Source organism: Fusarium mangiferae (genome assembly GCF_900044065.1).
Source record: "Fusarium mangiferae strain MRC7560 genome assembly, contig: FMAN_scaffold003, whole genome shotgun sequence".
NCBI classification, from domain to species: Eukaryota; Fungi; Ascomycota; class Sordariomycetes; order Hypocreales; family Nectriaceae; genus Fusarium; species Fusarium mangiferae.
Window position 1 is genome coordinate 2,028,305 of NW_024573923.1, and position 17,929 is coordinate 2,046,233.

General features: G+C 51.3%; 3 protein-coding genes across 3 annotated transcripts; 2 read left to right on the forward strand and 1 right to left on the reverse strand.

The window, feature by feature from the left end:
* Window positions 1–484: 484 nt before the first annotated feature.
* FMAN_04465 (related to 442K curved dna-binding protein) lies at window positions 485–2,120 on the forward strand (the record flags this gene model as incomplete). The annotated part of the gene is made up of 4 exons (XM_041828823.1): window positions 485–509; window positions 802–990; window positions 1,059–1,871; window positions 1,930–2,120. The coding sequence occupies 4 exons, from the start codon at window positions 485–487 to the stop codon at window positions 2,118–2,120; spliced, it is 1,218 nt and encodes a 405-aa protein (XP_041679648.1).
* Window positions 2,121–4,161: 2,041 nt separating this feature from the next.
* Window positions 4,162–8,717, forward strand: FMAN_04464 (uncharacterized protein; the record flags this gene model as incomplete). The annotated part of the gene is made up of 7 exons (XM_041828824.1): window positions 4,162–4,428; window positions 4,486–6,425; window positions 6,700–6,787; window positions 7,221–7,552; window positions 7,608–8,054; window positions 8,106–8,313; window positions 8,385–8,717. 7 exons carry the CDS (start codon window positions 4,162–4,164, stop codon window positions 8,715–8,717), a joined length of 3,615 nt encoding a protein of 1,204 aa, XP_041679649.1.
* Window positions 8,718–10,366: 1,649 nt separating this feature from the next.
* On the reverse strand, window positions 10,367–13,989 carry FMAN_04463 (putative RNA binding protein; the record flags this gene model as incomplete). Its single annotated transcript, XM_041828825.1, has 2 exons — window positions 10,367–13,619; window positions 13,751–13,989. The coding sequence occupies 2 exons, from the start codon at window positions 13,987–13,989 to the stop codon at window positions 10,367–10,369; spliced, it is 3,492 nt and encodes a 1,163-aa protein (XP_041679650.1).
* Window positions 13,990–17,929: the final 3,940 nt, after the last annotated feature.

The window sequence follows — 17,929 nt, forward strand, 5'->3', positions numbered from 1 at the left end:
ATGAGCTGGGCCAACAACAGGTCAAAAGACCTATGTATACAACGACTCGCTGGGGAGAGTCACAACAAACCACGACAATATACAGGTAGGTTAGTAGGCAAATAAATACCTGATGCCGAATCTGGTGGATAGTAGGTGTAGTAGGTCCCTAGTAAATAAAAATGAATAAAAATGAATAAAAATGAATAAATAAATACTGCTGCTTCACGCTCCATCCTCCACCAAATACCTTGGGTAAAGTAGAACAAACCAAACCCTGTTGTCGAAACCCTCGCTGCTCATCAAACCCCACTTCCAAGTCCCCATTCCACACTGGGCGCTATTCGTATTGGATTGGATTGGATTCTGATTCTTGTGTGCGCGCGTGCGACTGACCCGACCTGACTTGACTTGCTCAAGCCTTCATCCACTCTTCCCCGGCATTTGCATTTGCAGTTCTTCTTTCACCTTTTTAAACCCAACGAGTCAACAAGTATTGCCCATCATGTCGTCCGAGACCAAGGAAATCGGTGAGTTCCCCCCCGGAAAAAGCCCCAATTAGCTCTCCCATCCAATCCCTTCCCTTCCATGCCATGTAGGATCTCAAAGCTCCTCTGTAGCTCTGCCGTGCACTGGGCGTGGGCGGCTGTCCCGTCGGAGGCACACGACTGACTGTTGCTGCCCCTCGTTGCTCCTCACTGCCCCGCCACCACACAACAGCATTTACTGCGAATGCCCTCGTCATCAGTACCCCGCGATGGCCTCACACAGGCACACCAATTTTGTCGCATTGAGCTCTACTGTGCTGACATAACCACGCAGACTACTCTCTGGCTAACCCAGATACCCTTACCAAGTACAAGACCGCCGCTCAGATCTCCGAGAAGGTCCTTGCTGAGGTCTCAAAGCTCGTCGTCCCTGGCGCCAAGATCGTCGACATCTGCCAGCAGGGTGACAAGCTGATCGAAGAAGAGGTTGCCAAGGTTTACCGAGGAAAGAAGATCAACAAGGGTTCGTCTTCGTCACACACACGCAAGACTTGGTCTGTGGACATCGCTGAAGCTGACACCACCTGAAAGGTTTCTCCCACCCCACTACCGTCTCCCCCTCGTCCTACGTCACTCCCTATACTCCTCTCACCTCCGACGAGGCTGAGGCCAACACCGAGATCAAGGATGGTGAGGCTATCAAGATCCAACTAGGTGCCCAGATCGATGGCTTCGGTTCCATTGTCTGTGACACCGTGATTGCCACCCCAGAGGACAAGGCAGGCGACAAGATCACTGGTCGCACCGCTGACCTGGTTCTCGCCAACTACTATGTCAACGAGCTTCTCCTGCGACTGATGATCCCCCCCGGTCTCCTCAGCCAGGGGAGCGAGGAGGAGAAGGCCAAGGCTGCCTCTCAGAAGGCCCCTACACAGGCCAAGATCACCAGCCTCCTGGAAAAGGTCACCAAGGCCTACGAAGTTAACCTCGTCGAGAGCACCACCTCTTGGTTGTTCGACCACAACGAGATTGAGGGTAGCAAGAAGATTGTCCTTGCCCCCGCCGAGGGCACCAAGGGCGAGGGCGTTCCTGAGGTTGGTGAGGTATGGGGTGTCGAGACCGGTGTCAGCCTGGGCTCGGGCAAGGTGAAGGGTCTTGACCAGCGTGCTACCCTCCACCGCCGCACCAACCAGACCTACGGTCTTAAGCGACCCACCTCGCGAAAGATCCTCAACGAGGTCCAGAAGAAGTTCGGCATCTTCCCCTTCAGCTTGCGACAGCTCGAGGACGAGCGTGATGCCAAGTCTGGTGTCGTCGAGTGTGTCCGAGGCAACGTATTCCGCCAATATGAGCTAGTTGGTGACAAGGACAACTCCCCTGTTGCTCGATATCTCACAACCCTTGGTAAGTCGCACATCGAGAGGTTGACCAGTTCGATAGTTGATACTGACACGACATGCAGCCATTACCAAGAACGGTATCACCAAGCTTGGTGGCCCACCTCCTCTGGACCTCGAGAAGTATGAGTCCGACAAGAAGATTGAGGATGAGGAGGTTCTCAAGATCCTGGAGCAGCCCCTAGCCAGAAACACCGGCAAGAAGAAGAGCAAGCCTAAGAAGAAGACCGCCAAGAAGGAGGACGATGAAGAGTAAAAGAAAACGACAAGATAAGCGGACAAGCTGGAGAGTTGCTGAACAATTGATGAAAGAACCCGAGGATATGCAAACAAGAATCAAGTCAAACAGGATGCAAACCCAACATTCAGGCTCACAAGCATCTCTACCGTTGGACGAGTTGTGTGGATAAAAATACTTCCATCGAACAGAGTGGGCAGCTGGATGGTCAATATGCATGATTGGAATCTCGAAAAGCGAAACCCACCGTGTTTGCCAGATGGTCTGGCATGACCACAAAGATATATATAAGCCTAACACAACCTGATACTGATCAACCATGGAATTCTGTCTTATGTGATGCATGCTTGCAAGAGTTCAACCGAACTGACTGAGTCGTTGAGGCATACCAAGGCAGGCTGGGCACAGTAGCGATGAGACTGACAAAGATGGTTAGCGAGCGAGAGGCAATATGACCGAGAACGCAAATTACCTTAGGGAGAACACACGATACTGCGAGTTTTTGCACAGGTGCTGAATACCAAAGTACCGAGTGAGCGTGAGCCACTCTTTGCCATGCCCATTGATGGAGCAGACCCCCTGGCAGCATATGGTTTATGACGATACATGGTAGCAAAGTGCGGAGAGCAGAGGCCAGACAGTCGTCCAGTTATTGGTGATGTGGCTGCCTTGAGTGCCGGGACTTGCAGATAAAGGATGACCATGTTGAGTCGTTGTTGAAACACAGTACAGTACCAACAGTGCCATGCCAGTTTGATGTCTATTGCTGTCGGCGTAGGGCATCATATGCCCGTCGCACTGTTAGCTGCAGATATCGAGGTGAGCCAAGCCAGCCCCTATTTATCCATTCATACAAACGACATGATGAGACGCTACTCTCGAGTATCATTACACATACCAAAACAAGAGTTGGGCATGAAATGAAATCCAATGTATGTATGAGCCATCAGGCTCCAGCTGCACTCTGTAGCATATTAAGCTTGAGCTACCTTTGTGGATGGGTTGGGGGGTGAGTGTGGGTGGCTGGTTGCTGGGGGTGAGGGAGGAGAGCTCTATTAACCTGGGCTTTATTACCTGGAAGCTCAAGCTATTTTACCACGGCTAAGACACAGAGCTCTTTGTGGAACTGCGTAGAGAAATGAACATCAGTCCAATGGAAAGGATGAAAGGGAAGAAAAAAAAGAAAAGAAGTAAAGCAAAGCAAATCAAAACAAAACAAAACAAAGTACATACTATGTAGAAGTAGGAAAGGAGGCGAACTCGGAAAGGTGAGCACATCCAATGTAACTGAGTACCTAAAGCCAGGGAGGGTGTTTTAGAAGCTTCAGTGCTTCAGGAGCCACTGAAAACTATCCTATCTTAGGTAGTGGAGGACCTAGGTTAGTACCTAGATACATGAAGCATGCAGAGCCACTTCCATCCCATACAGTCCCTTCCTGGTTCACGAAAGTATGTACCCAAGGGAGCAAACTTATTAGCACCTATTCCGCGGTTTTTACTTTAGCTGTCGCTTATAAGTTAGTGAATAAGAGGGTGAAAGTGACAAGGGAAACAGATAAGAAAAAATCGACTCTCTTTCTCCCCGTTATCCCTGAGCCACCTTCCCCCCCTGGTCCCTTGTCTGTCCGACCCGCGCCGTCAGCTCCGGTGCATGCATGCACTGACACTGACTGACACTGGGTCTGGGGTCTTTTTTTTCAAGGACTGACCTGTCGAGGCGAAGAGGCAGGCAGGGCGTTGACCATAGCACAGCAAAAGCCGAGTCTCAACCTGCTACCCACCCACTCTCTCTTCAACATCATCATTCCGCGTTCACGACCTTGGAAAAACGCGATAGAGTTGCAGTAATTCATGCTGCTTCCCAAGATAAAAGTATTAAAAACCTGGACCCCGCCCCTTTTGTGCATTTTATTTCAAGAACACTGCTAACTGAGCAACCTTTTAGCTGGCCTAGAGAGGTGCGCTGCCCCGTCCCGCGGCAACTGGCACACGCAGAGAGGCACACACGCAACACACCACCACCACCATCACCAGGTCAGGCATGCCAAAGGCCGGCACAATGATCTCGTCAAATACCAGAACTACGCGATCTCGTTACTCTAGTCCCGCGCAGTCACAGAATACCAAATGGAACGGAGTACTCGACGCGTCTAAAGGGGCAACAGAGGGTTCAAGAGCTTTCATGCAGCGCTGGCTAGAGCCGACCGTGCAGAGCAAAGCGAGCTTCGAGGACGATGGGTTGGTTCGATACGGGGTTGTTGAGAATATGGCGCCCCTGGGAAGTCTGCCCAAACCCAAGAAGACGGGACCGGAGACCAATTCAGGAGTAAAGAGGATTATATTGCGGCCCTCAGGGGGGAGTGCTGCCAAAAATGTAGCGCAGATGGGCTCCAGCGACCCAGTGGTGGATGTCGTGGATGTGGACGGGGATGCGGATGCAGATGCGGAGGCGGATGTTGCGATTACGGCGAGAGCGGCAGGCTCTTCCCCTCCACCTGTGGCTCTACCCCCTACACCGCCACGGAGAGTATCTATCGTTCTCAAGGACGCAGCAGCTGCTGCCGACGATGAGAACGACGAAGACTACGACCCGAGTCGACCAAAGAGACGACAATCGGGGCGCACATCTCTAGGAAGACGGTCGCGACGGTCCTCTGCCGGTCGCAGAAGCTCCATCGTGACTAAGCCCACAGCAAAGGAGGCAAAGGAGCGCAGAGAGCCGGAGAGGGAGCCGAAGAAGACTGCGAAGTCAGCGGAACGAGCCAAGTCATTCAAGGAGCTCGAGGAGGATGAGGAGCCGGAGGCAGCAGGGGCAATCACAACAGAGGCGACGATTCACGCAGCTGAACCTGTAGAACCTGAAGACAAAGAATTCACGGACAAGGTCGTCGAGGCTGCAGTGGACGAGGCCCTAAAGCACTATCGATATCCGACTGCGTGGGCTCTGCGGACCCTCTACGACGAAAAATCAAGCGACCCGCGGTTCGTTGCCATGATCGAGGAGGTTTTCACGCAAACGGCAGATGAGGCTACGATGCAAAGGTTTTCCAGAGAGATGCAGAAGAAGAAGCGAGAGGGCAAGAAGGACAACCAAGGCTGCTACTATTTCATCCCTCCAACAACCAACAGCCGATTCACTCCTCACAAACCCAAGGCCGCGCCGTACGGCAAACTCCTGCATCACAATCAGGTGGAAGAGGTGGTCGAGGTTGTAGAGGTCGAGACTGAAGACGAGTCAGAGGTGCATATTCTCGACTCGGAGGAAGCAGAGCAAGTGAAAAACGCTCATCGACATCCAGCTCGAGCTACCAAGAGGGCAAAGACATCTCACTCTCGCGCTCACTCTTCTTCCCATCATAGCAACACCCATCCCCATACTCAGACTCACGCCCACGCCCACTCTCACTCGACCCGCAACACGCCACGGAAAATGTCTTCAAGTAACCTACCCCAAACACCCTCGCGCAAGCGAAACAGACGAGACTCAGCATCGAGTGATTCCTCTCTCTCATCGGCCCTCAGTCTCTCGTCGCCTGAGGCCATAATGGGAAGCCCAAGCCCTGTCCGTAGAACAGGCACGGGCACCAGTCGCCCTGGGCCAGCTGGGCCCGACTCCAGTGATGCGCCAAAATCTCGGCCAATCACCMCCCGCCGCAAATCACTCGCCTCCAAGGGAGGTGCCAGCAGCAAGGCCAAGCCCAAGACCACCAAGCCTGCTGCTACTAAGCAGCCATCACCCTCAGCTCTCACACTGTCCACCCCAGACATCACCAAGGGCATCAAACTCAAACCCACTGATGCACCCGCAAGTGCGACCATCAGCGTGAGCGCCGACGCCAGTATGCCAGGAAGGGTTTCTGCCGGCCAAATCTTCCCAAACCTGCCTACAAAATCAAAGACAGCAAAGAACAAGGGATCATCATCTGCCCTGACCCCAGCTCCATTCACGGCTGATGACGCTGGCCATGGTAACGACGACTCCTTCTGGGATCGGAGACGCGATGCGCAAAAGTTTGCCAACAGTGTCACGGCGACTGAGAGTTCTATCCGAGGGGGAGACGAGGACGAGGACCCCTTCACAACCCCCGCAAAATCGTCGAGGAAGACGCGTCAATCCATCGCCGCCGCAGGCTCTGCTTCAGCGGGAACGACGAGATCCACACGCTCGGCGAGCAAGAGACCTCACGACGAGATTGACTCTGCCGTGTCCCCTGTTGCGTGGTCTTTCCAGCGCGAGGACAGCTCAGTCGGAGGATCACGGGCTGCGACGCCCACGCTACGCCCCCCAAAGAAGCCGAGAACTGGTCTTCGTATCAAGTCATCGTAAGTTTATATCTCAATCATCATCTTCATCACCAGCGATTTGGCGTGCATCACAAAATTCACGACTATTGTCATATGCATATCGCTTTATCTGCTTCCACCTTTGGAAGAGACTCATGGATGTGCATGTGAGATCATTCATGCCATATCTTTGACTCTTGGCTTGTCTTATTATCAGCCTCAAGGCTTTTGCCTGGGATGACTGCGCCGTGACTCGTTCATTTCATCATCATTCTGCTCTGGTCGGATCATGCTAACTATGTATGATTTCTAGCCCTGTCAAGAAGAGAGGAGGAACAGCTGCTGGCGTGCCCCGGCCACAAGGAGAAGCCCTAGCAACCAACGGCGTAGCCAAAGATCAGGTGTGTACTTTTTTTTGTTTTTGTTTTATTTTCTCTTGCGCTCATTCATTCATGCTGTGCAAATTCGCGACATCCGCCCTATACTTGACCACCAAGATTGGGTTGTCAACATCATGGGTTTTGCTGGGAAATTCACCAGATGGTGGCCAATTTTGCGACTCTGTACAGACCTTGTGCCTTGTCTTGCCGGGCCAAGGCCAAGATGGCCTACCACTCACTACTGTACGGGGTAATTTCTGGTGGCCCCCGAAGGTCCGCTTTTTCGAGCCAGCCCCAGCAGTTGAATCAGCAACTAGGAGCCGGTGACCAGAGAGAGAGCCAGGGACGTGTTGAAACGCGTAGCGCAGCGTAGCATGTCGTATCGAATTGCACAGGCTGAATTGAGTATACTTAGCATGGCTCGCGTTTGGCTAACTCTACCCCCTTTCTCCAGGTGTCGGACAACGACGAAGATTGCTCTGCCTGCGGCGCCGCTGGTGACGTTGTCTGCTGCGATGGATGCCCACGGTCATTTCACTTTGAATGTGTGGGCATGATACCCTCGGACCATCTTCCCGACGAGTGGTTTTGCAATGAGTGCCTATACAAGCGATACCCATCGCGGATGCCCCCGTACAAGGGTGTGTTTGCTGCTGCCCTCGTCAACCTGGAGAAGAGCATTCCTCGCGCATTCAGCCTCCCCAAGAAATTGCAGACCCGCTTTGAAGGCGTCAAGGCCGGTGCCTATGGCGAGTACGAAGAAGTCACCACCGCCAAAACGACCAAGTGAGTGGTATTCCCAATAGCAACTTTAATTCTAGACATGCTGACAATGGCTCAGGAGGAAGAATGGCTACGAAGAGTTGCCCGACTTTTTTAAGCAGCGCGATGAAGGACAGGCTGTGATCTGCCACGGCTGTCAGAAGCCTGCCACAGATGTTCGAGCCATCATTCCTTGTAGCATTTGTCCCTTCTACTGGCACATTGACTGCCTAGACCCTCCCCTCGCTGTCCCGCCTGTCCTCAAGACCTGGCGATGCCCTCTACATCCAGAGGAAATAATGGCAGAGGTCCGCTCATTGGCACCTGCTCACCGTTTTCGCAAGATCAAAGGATCGCAGACCATCGTACCATCTCTCACACGAGGTACCAAGAACAATGGGTACATTGAAATCGACTGGGAAGATGAGCCCGAGCCCGCCAACAACTCTGGCTGGCCGGATCCTGACTCGTTCGGTCGAGCTTACAAACTACCAGCAAAGGGGATCGTCCTTGATTTTATCGAGCAGTAAGTCCATTGCTTGTCTTTTGCATAATCAACTTTCTAATGTCCGTCCAGGCTACGTCGTCAACACGCTGGCTATGGCCCTCGTCATGAAGAATCCAGATGTGTGTCGTACATTCCAACAACTGGAAACGGCCGAAGTCGACCTCTTGCGGGCTCTGAGTTACAGCGGACTGTCAATGAAATGCAGTTAGCATTGACCCTGACCAGTCTCAAAGAGCGCAAGTCGGACGGCGTTGACCAACTGATCACGGCTCTGGTAGTAAGTCGTCGCAACGATATTCCCTCACCTCACCACACGTGTCACCTTACTGACGATCAATCAATCAACAGGAGACAGCTGATGCCGGTGTTTTGTCACTCATGGCTAAGGCAGATGCCAGTAATTTATCTACTGGTCATTTGACAGAGAGCGACAAGCTTAGTCTGCGTGTCCTTCTAAATCAGATGGATTCCATGGGGGCTCGCATTAGACATATGCTTGGCGAGCCAGAGCCTGTGAATATTTCCGCCACCATGCACGACCAGGATGTCATACGGAGCATCCTTTCCCCTCAAGACTCAGCCATTGCTGAGCCACTCGACAAGGTTATGACACATCCTGTCACGGAGCCCACGCCCCCTTCTACCATTGACCACGCTGAAGGCTCTATGGATCTCGACTGAACAATCACAGCTCTCACTCTCTCACTCTCTCACTCTTGAGTTTCCACCCAACATTCACAAAGAGTAATTGCGATAATATCGGTTCTCTGCTCGAATTTACCATAGTCTTTTCCCTTATCCTAATTCATTATTGGAGGAATCAAACAGGACCTTTGTACGGATCTCTTCAACCTCTGCATTTATCTATGCAAGCGCCCAGCGTAGCATTACGCAACCACTATCTGAAGCGCTTTCTTTTCCCGCGACCTTCTTGATTATGGATCGCCGGACTTTGGAGGGTTTCGCTATTTGAATCACGAACCATGGTTACAGAGACGATCTAGATGCTCTTTGTCTCCATCAATTTCGCGTTTGTTATCTCCGTCTCGTCTGAAGGAGACCGTAACCCAAAGGCAACCAAAATACACACAACCACCCCACCTCTGAGCAGCACAAAAAGCCCAGGCATCCATCGTCTGAGCGGTGCCATCACTTCATTACCTCACCCCCACCTTTGTTTCTTTCTTTCCGATTTCTATATTATGCACGAAACCACCCTTGATTACCCAGTTGATGGTGGACATGACATTAGTTGCAGCTAGTAGACACAGGGTGTTTCGAGATCGAGGTGAACTAGTGCTGCGCTAACTACTCTTTGTTTGTATCATAGTTGAGAGTTGACGAGGAGAGAAAGCGATATTGATCGGTTCAGCCACCCGGGATGATTCAGAGGCTGGTGCGATAGAAGTATTTGTCAATATGAGAGAAACATGAAACTGAAGACAAGATATTTGATTCTTCATCATCTCAAGACTGGCCAACATCCCCGACGAAAGGTGATATGGTACAGAATGTCAGAAAAGTCTGTCCCTCAAGTCTGCTTATATTTTCGGGGTACACCCGATGCCAATATCATTGTGTGCTGCAAATCTAGACACTTTGACCCCAGTTGTGCACCACAGAAACTCCATAAAACATCAATTGCTAAGTCGTAAAAAGCTCAAAGACGTAGATACGTCAGGAGGCTCTCGCAAATCTTTTAGTTTTAATATACAACAAACCTCTAGGAGGTATGTCTTGCAAGGTTAGCCACTCCCACCCAAGGGTTGCAAGATGAAATCCTGGCATCGTCCTTAATGCCTCAAACAATCCCCCTCTCCAAGCCTGCCATCGTGTCTATCATCAAACGCTGACGTTGGGCTGGGCCAGACCTATAAAAAGGACTCATCACAGACCTAGGCCCAAATGCCGTTTTGAACAAGAATCGTAGTGTTTTAGTCTGTTTGGCGTTTTTCAGGTTTTCCAGATTCGTTCAGTCGTTAGAAGTAACCATGCCTCTTCTCTATCTCTTGCAAAACTTCCAAGACCGGCCTGAGACGAGCTCCGCAAGAAGTAGAAGGTAGGTAGGTAGGCATCGAAACAAGAGGACAAGACATCCAAGTGACGGGCGAAAAACATCAGCCTTGGCCAAGTCACTATGACAAACACGGTCGTCTTTGAAATGTGCATCCGTAACCATTCCTCAAACGCCGCTCCAGCTCCCCAATGGCTGCATGCTAGAAATGATTTGAAAAACGAGAACAAAACCCAAAAATCCATCGAAAATGGTGTCGGCCACCCGGGGCGGCGCGCGAACCGCGATTGACTTGATCATCTCTGAAAATAGTGGATTAGCCCCCTCTTCTTTGTTGCCCATTGCGTGACTGAGGTTGTCTTACGCGGCCTCGTCGAGGGTTACCCTGCTCCTGTTGCTGCATGTATCCCATGTTGGGCATGCCTCCCATGTTACCATAACCATAGTTACTCATTCCCATACCAAATCCTGGGGGTGCGAATGGAGTCTGGCCAGCGGGCATCTGGGGCATCTGTGAAACAGGCGGTTGGATAGGACTTCCATTCGGAATGTTCTGTTGACGATACTGGTCGACAGATGGGTTGGGACCATTGAAGCCACCATAACCAGCCTGCATAGGAGGATAGTTGAAATTCATGGGTGGCGGCCCTCGATTCATCATCTGCTGGTACTGCATTTGTTGCAAGTTGGCAGGCATTGGACCTCCGGGTGAGTTATACATCATGCTCTGGTTGAACTGAGGGAATGCGGAAACGCCGCCATCAGCAGGCTCGTTTCTCTGGCCGCCATAGGGCATATCAAATCCAGGAGGGTTAGTTGACTGGTTCATGGGGTTATAGAAAGGCTTATTGGAGTGCGCAGAGTTGGCATGATGGCCATTCGAGTTTGCCTGTCGCGAGGATGGACGTTGACGTTGCTCAGCATGTGTACTAGCATCACGGTTGTTACCGGTGCTGCGAGTCGACAGGCCGACCTCGTCCATCAGGCGCTTGTAACCTTGGTTGGGCTGGGCCTTGATTCGCAGAAGAACATTCTTAACATTTTCAACCACCTGGTTGCGGATAGACTCGTCGAAAAAGGGCGTAGTAAGAACCTTGAAGATCAGTGTGGCACCGCATTGGTGGTCCTTAAGAATGGCTTCAAGTACTTGGTCATTAGGCGTGAAGAACAAAGCTTGAAGGATGGCATCGCGTGCATCCGCCTCTGCCTTCTGGTTGATGACCTTGAGCACTGTGAGATAGGCAACCTTGTGGGTGCAGAGATGAACCAGGTAAGGCACTAGCTGGGGCGAGAGAACTGTGCGCCGTTGGGGAAAAGTGCAAGTGTCAAGGAACCAAGTCAAGAGTAGTGCACCATTAGCGTTGGTTGCCAACTGCACGCTGTTCAGGGCAATGGTAGCAGCGAGCATTCGCTGTTGGTCCTTGGTGGAGTGATGGCTCTCGAGGCAAGCTCTCATGGCACGAGCACCGTACCGGCCCTGTGAAATCTCCCACATGCGGGCAAGCATAGTCTCAAAGATGAAATCATTGTAGGGAGCACCAAACTTGAGACAGCCTTGGAGAACATAGTTGCCATATTGGTCCAGGAAAAGAGGGATAGTGTAGGGGCGGATGTGTTCAACAATCAATGACATCTGCGCAGGGGTCTTGCAAACATCAATGATCTTCTGGGCCGCCCAGGTACCGTTTTTGTGCACCCCGATCTCGGCCATGTGAGGCGCAATCTCGGACAGCATGGCATCACGGAGTTGATCGGAACAGTGCTCAAAAAGCTTCTGTACCACGGTGTTACCAAGATAGTCGGACGAGAGCTCGGCAATCTCCGGAAGCATGTCCACAGCGATATTCTCAATTTCAGCTTGAGACAAGCTTTGGTTATCGATCCGCTTGCGGATATCCCGAAGCTTGGGTGCATCGTGAACACGAGTGTGAGCAGGCTCGCGGATAGGAGGGATTTCTTCAACAAATGAGTTGAACTGAATGGCCGACTGCAGGTTACGAGAGATTCTGAATCTATCCTCTTCAGACGCACCAAATTGTTTGACAATATCGAGAATGTCAGCGGTCATATCACGGAGGGCAGGAGCCTTAGGGGTTGCGTTTGTGGTGGGAATGGCAGGGGTAGTATCGCCCGCAGGTGTACTGGCGTTCGTTCCCTGGACGTTATCTTGTCCCTTGGCAAATGGGTCAGGGCTAGGGGAGGGGAAGACTCCGTCGTGACCGGGAGTGTTGGAAGCAGATGGAGGCTTAGCGAAGTTGATGCGTATGGGACCAGCACCGGGAAAGATTTCCTTGCTGTTCATGCTTGCCTTGGCAGAGATGGCGCTTTCCACCCTCTCAAAATTGACGAATCCGCAATTCTTGTGAGTGAGGACACGAGCTGACAAGATGGGGCCATGAGACTTGAACATCTCAATCAATGTGGAAGTGGTCGTGGAAGTGGGAATGCTACCGAGCCAGAGTGCGCTGGTAGGACCCTCAAGACCTTGCTCGTCAGCACTGAGGAGGCCAGCGTTACGGCTGCTGGATCTGCCGAGGTTAATTCCAGCAACGGCCTGAGGAAGATCCTCGTAATCCTTCTCGTCTTGCAGTCGAATCTCAGCAGAGGCAACAGGGTTAGACAGGTTGGAGTTGCCAGACATGTATGTTCTCATAAGTCGACTTCCAGGAGTGTCCAACACGCCGGCGGTACGCGCACGAGGGCGATTGGCCTGGTTGGCAAAAGCCTGTACCGCGAGATTGTGGCTATGAATCGCAGCGTTGGTAGCAGCCAGCTGATCTTGCAGAGCTGCAACATACTGGGGGTCGAGGGGCATTTCAGTATCGTAATCATCTTCGTCATCGGCATACTTGTCCTTGTTGTTGACTGAGTAAGATCGGAAACGGCTTGCTTGCTTCGTGAAGTCTAGATTGGCAAGGTAAGGAGTAGCAAGCTGTGCTCGGGGAGGCTGTGGGGTCTCTGCAAGGCCAAGATAGTCCAAGGTTCTCATATGAACATCGGACTCCCCACCTCCTTCTTTTGAGAATTGAGATTGAGCTGGCGAGCTAGGGCCGTTAGAGCCGACACTGGCAATGCTAGCCAAAGTGGACGCTCGCTCGCGTCCCACACCTGTAGGATTCCAGCTGCTGAAGATAGAGGGACCGAATGGCGAGCTGGTTCCAGGAATTGGTGCAAACTGACTCCTCTGAGGCATGGAACCGGCACGAAGCCGGGAGAGCAAGGTTGAGCTACTGGAACTATTCTCCGGTGCATCAGGATTGGGAGAGGGCGACTTGAAAGGGCTCTGGGTTGGCGTGGGCCTGTTTGTCTTGGCAGCTAGGCCAGGAATACCGATCATGCCATTACCTGCACCCCCAGGAGAGAATCGAGACGGCACCGTTCCGGCTCGAGCGCGCCTTGTCTGAGGCATTGAATCCGGCGTAGGAAGCTGGGCAAAGTCCGGGAAGCCATCGGTTGGGGACTCGGGAATGTTCTCACGTAGTGGCGTGGAATTGCCGCTCGTAGGGGGGCCGCCCCAAAGGCTTCCCGGCATACCAGGTACTCCTTCTTGGGCCTGGATCTCGCGAGCTCTACAGGGTGGGACCAGTCAGTGTCGGCGCCATCAACAAATGAGTAGGAAGAGCATTGGGTTGAAACCTAGGGAAGGTCGGTATCCCAGGGTGGGGAAGAGTAAGGAAACACGGTTTGGGGACAGACGAACCTCTTGGAGAATAGACGGCTTGAACCAGGGAGTTCGTGCGACGGAGAGCCAGCCCCAGATCGCGAGATGCCCGCCATCTTACTTGAAGGGTTGAGACCACCAGACAAGCCGAATGGGGAACGAGAAGGCGGAAGAGGATCGATAGGGGAATTGCTGGCGGATGGGGAACCAGAACGAGGTTGACTGCCAGACTGAGAGGCGTAGCCGAGAGCCAAGTGTTCGGATCTAGAAGTTGACATTATCGATTATCTAGCCGACCTCATGAGACGGTGACACAAGCAAGTGTCGGGCCGGATAGTTGATTATTATTTCTCAGCGGCGATAATTGAGAAATCGCCGAAGGAATCAACGTTTAGACGTTTCTAACGGCAAAAAAAGGACAATCCCTAAAGTAGAAAGTCACCGGGCGAGAACAGTCTATCAGCTGTGTTTTCGACGACCTCGGAACGATGGACGAGGGAGACGACAACGTGGAAGCGTCGGAGGATGTTCGAGCGTATTCGACAGAAACGGGGGGCTGGATTTAAGGAGCGCGATGCGAACAAGAGAAAATCCAGGAACCGCCGATATTACAAAGGATGCTCGTGCGAATTGGAAGAGGCCTGTCTGAGCCGAGAGCAGGGTCGTTATTCTATAGCTGAAGAGACCGAGGGGACTAGGGCAAGCAAAGCAAACTGCTGCTCGGACGAAGATGCAATTGAGGTGGATTTAGGTGTGGATGTGGATTTGGACAAAGGTCGTCCAGCGTCGTCCGAGCCCGCGGCTTGAGAGAGGGCGCAAAAAAAAAGACAAGGGAATGTAATAAGGAGACTACTTCGGGCGGAGGGCAGGAGTGCACAAACAAAGATATGATCAATATACAGGCCTCATTGAAGAAGTACAAAAAAAGGAAGATTTTTTTGACTGGGCCTGGAGAAGCAGACGAGACGAGCGCGCGATTATGGGGAATGGGGCACAAACGGGGGGTGAGGAAGGAAGAAGGAGGAGGAGTCAAGGAAGGACGGATGTGTGATATGTGATGTGCGATGTGCGAGGAGGTGAGCGGAAGGAACCTGGAAAGGCCTTGGAAGATGCTATCCCTCCATAGGTACTAAGGTACCTGCGGACGGGACGGGAGTACAGAGCACTCCACTGTACCGGTACCTGTCCGTACCTACCTACCTCCACTACCTAAGGTACCTGGGTAAACTACTAAGGTAGGTAGGTAGGTACTACCTGACCAACAAGGCTACTTCTTGCCCTGCCCTGCCAACTACTAGCTGGGTTGTAAACGACTTGAGGCCTGGAATGAGGATACAAAAATAGACAATCCGAAGCCTACCTCTATCGCGCCGTAACTGGCCAAGGATTTCTGTCACCTGCAATTAGTATCTACCTTAGGTACTTATATCGTCCTTCACCTCCTAGTAGTTAGTCAGGCAGGAACGTTAGGGGAGGGGGCGGGAGAAGCCAACGTTCCGTCAGATTTTGCTTTAGAAGACACTTTTTATAATGGGCTGGAAGCTCAAGCGAGGCGCCCCCAAAGAAACGGAAAACGATGTGTTCCGATCATTATTACCTAGGTACCTCCCTAGGGAGTTACAGAAACAAAGTTTCTTACAGTCAGGCTGTGGCATTATTGTCAGCCTGAGGACTGTATACGCGTCCAGCTTCGTCATATGTTAGTACCTACCCTAGGCATTGCAATGATTTTGGGTCAATTCCGGGGCTGTTCGTTCACTCAATTGCCACCTATGAATACACACTCGCCCACTGTCCAAGGCCCTTGCATTCGATACCCAGCGGTGTCTGTTGGTTGATGAGCATGCCCATCGATTCAGCAAAGATATGATAGTTCGAGATGCCGGAGGGCTACCCGCATAAACGGGTCCAGGTATGAAACCCAATGCCATCTCCTATTTGTTTCTGACGGGTTGGTTGATCACCTACCCATTGACTCTGAGCTATAATAAACAATCCGAGGCATGAGCTGCAACTATTCCTAATCTCTTTTCCAGATACTCGTCGCAGACACGGTCACACGGGGCAGCAAAAACGTCCGGCTTTCTGCCAAGGTGCCAGAAATAACTGCTACTAGGTGGTCCAAAGATCTATTGAGCTACCCATGTGTAAGGCATGCTAAACTTGCCCAAGTCTTTTTTATCACTTACCTAGGACTGAAGCCTTAAGCTTTTGTCTCCTCCAGGTGAGGACCATATTACCTCCGTAGTTGGCGGTAAATTCTAACACGGCCCCCGCAACGATCATTTTTAGAACATCTATCAATGGATGTTTCGTCGGGACTCAGTTTGAGACTCCTATACCAATACGTGACCTGTAAGCCTTCAGGTTGAAGCTACCTAAGCTTTCCAGGATATCTTCAAATTTGTATCCGTATCCGCCTCTCAACTGCTGTCCCCAGCTCTACTTTGTTCTGTTTATGAAATACGTTCTGTTCAGTTTGTGCACAGACAAGACTCGCTTTGTTTCTCCACATCCATACTCCATGGATATCCATATCCAGAAGTCGGCAAGCATCCGAGCATTTACGGCATTGTGCATCGGGAACTCTGCCAAATACATCCTCTGGTCGAAGTTATACCGCTGAAGAGCTGAAATGGGCTTCCTCCAGTGTCGTCTTGGAAGTCAATGAAGTATAGCGAGGGGCATAAGGGGTTGGCTACCAAGCAAGCCATTTCTCTCTTGCGCGCTCTCTCTATACTGTAGATACCTAGCTAGGTAAGGTTATCTGAGTAGTTTGTAGGTCAATCCTGTCACTCCCGTTAACTTGTACTAGGTATACTTGACAATACCTACAAGGGTACCACATGGGTCATACATGGTATGTGGTATCAAATAAGGTATCCCCTATTCCGCCTTACAACCTTTTACGACCAGCAAACAAATGCTTCTTCAATACTTGAAGGGTTGTTACTCTGCTACTTTCACTCGGATTCCAAGACTTTGTGCTCTCAGCTCGTTCGTAGCATTCAGCACCGACTCGAATATTGCCTTCCTAATGTGATCTGCCAGCCGCCCTCTATCTCAACTCTAGAGTCACTACTCGGCATTCTTGTCATTCGACAGTTTTTCTTATTCTCCATTTTCATGCTCTTACAGAAGCACACTCCGATTGGTTGCACTGATGACACCTCTCCATCTCCCGTTCAGCCCCCTGTTAGCAGCAGAGCCAATCGTGACTCTGCACCTTGTCGTCGGGGGATCTATTAGCTTCTTGATGAAACAAGCCTTACTATAGCCCCCTGTCTTTTCGACTCCTTACCCGTACATAACACCCACAAAGTGGGAGCTTAGGGGTCATCATGAGTATCTCGAAACATAGCTCTTACCATCCCTCCCCCTTTTACATATCAGTGGTGTTTCCAGAGCTCTCACCAACACTCCCTGTTCAAATTTCGTTGCTGATTCTGGGCCATGTCTCAGATAGCGGCCCGCAATCCCCGGACACTATTTTAGAAGCTGTCCAGCCTCGGTGTAGTCCTGTCTTCTTCGACTCAAGATTTGATACACGGCGCCGTCAGGAGTCACGATTTCAGGTGAAAGGGAGCAGTTGATCTGGATGCGTTAGAAATATCCATATGTTGTAAGGATCATCCCTCCGGGAAAATATCCAGATTTCTGTACAAAGAACAGATTCAACAACTACATCAGATGGAAACTCGTTCAGAGACATCCAGGATATGTATTGCTGTCACCCGATTTCATGTTTTCTCTATATACGTGGCCCTTTGATTATGCTCTTTCAAAGTGACTCTTCCGCGCCTGATAGTTCCCAATTGCGCTCAAAATGTCACTGTTGTGTCAGCGCTGGGGCAGACAGTCTTCCCATGTCCATTCTTTTCTTCAAGGGAAAAAAGAAAGGGTTTCATCCAGTCCCTCATGTCACCCGACTCATAGTACATTGGGTATTTGTCCTAGCTTTCATCGCATATCATCATCATTGATACCGCAGAGGGAGACTTCTTGAACAATGTGGCTAAATGCCGCCAAGTAGGTGTAGAGACATACGCAATGTTTTTGCCAAGTGCGAGGTGCCAAAGAACTTTCGCCCGTAAACGCCAAGAGAGAAAAACACCATCTGTGGGGGAATATATGCATCACCTTGCTTCTGTACCTCATTCAAAATGTCGGGCTGCAACATGAGCGCCCGCTCCTCACGTATGTCTCGTGTGCGTCCTC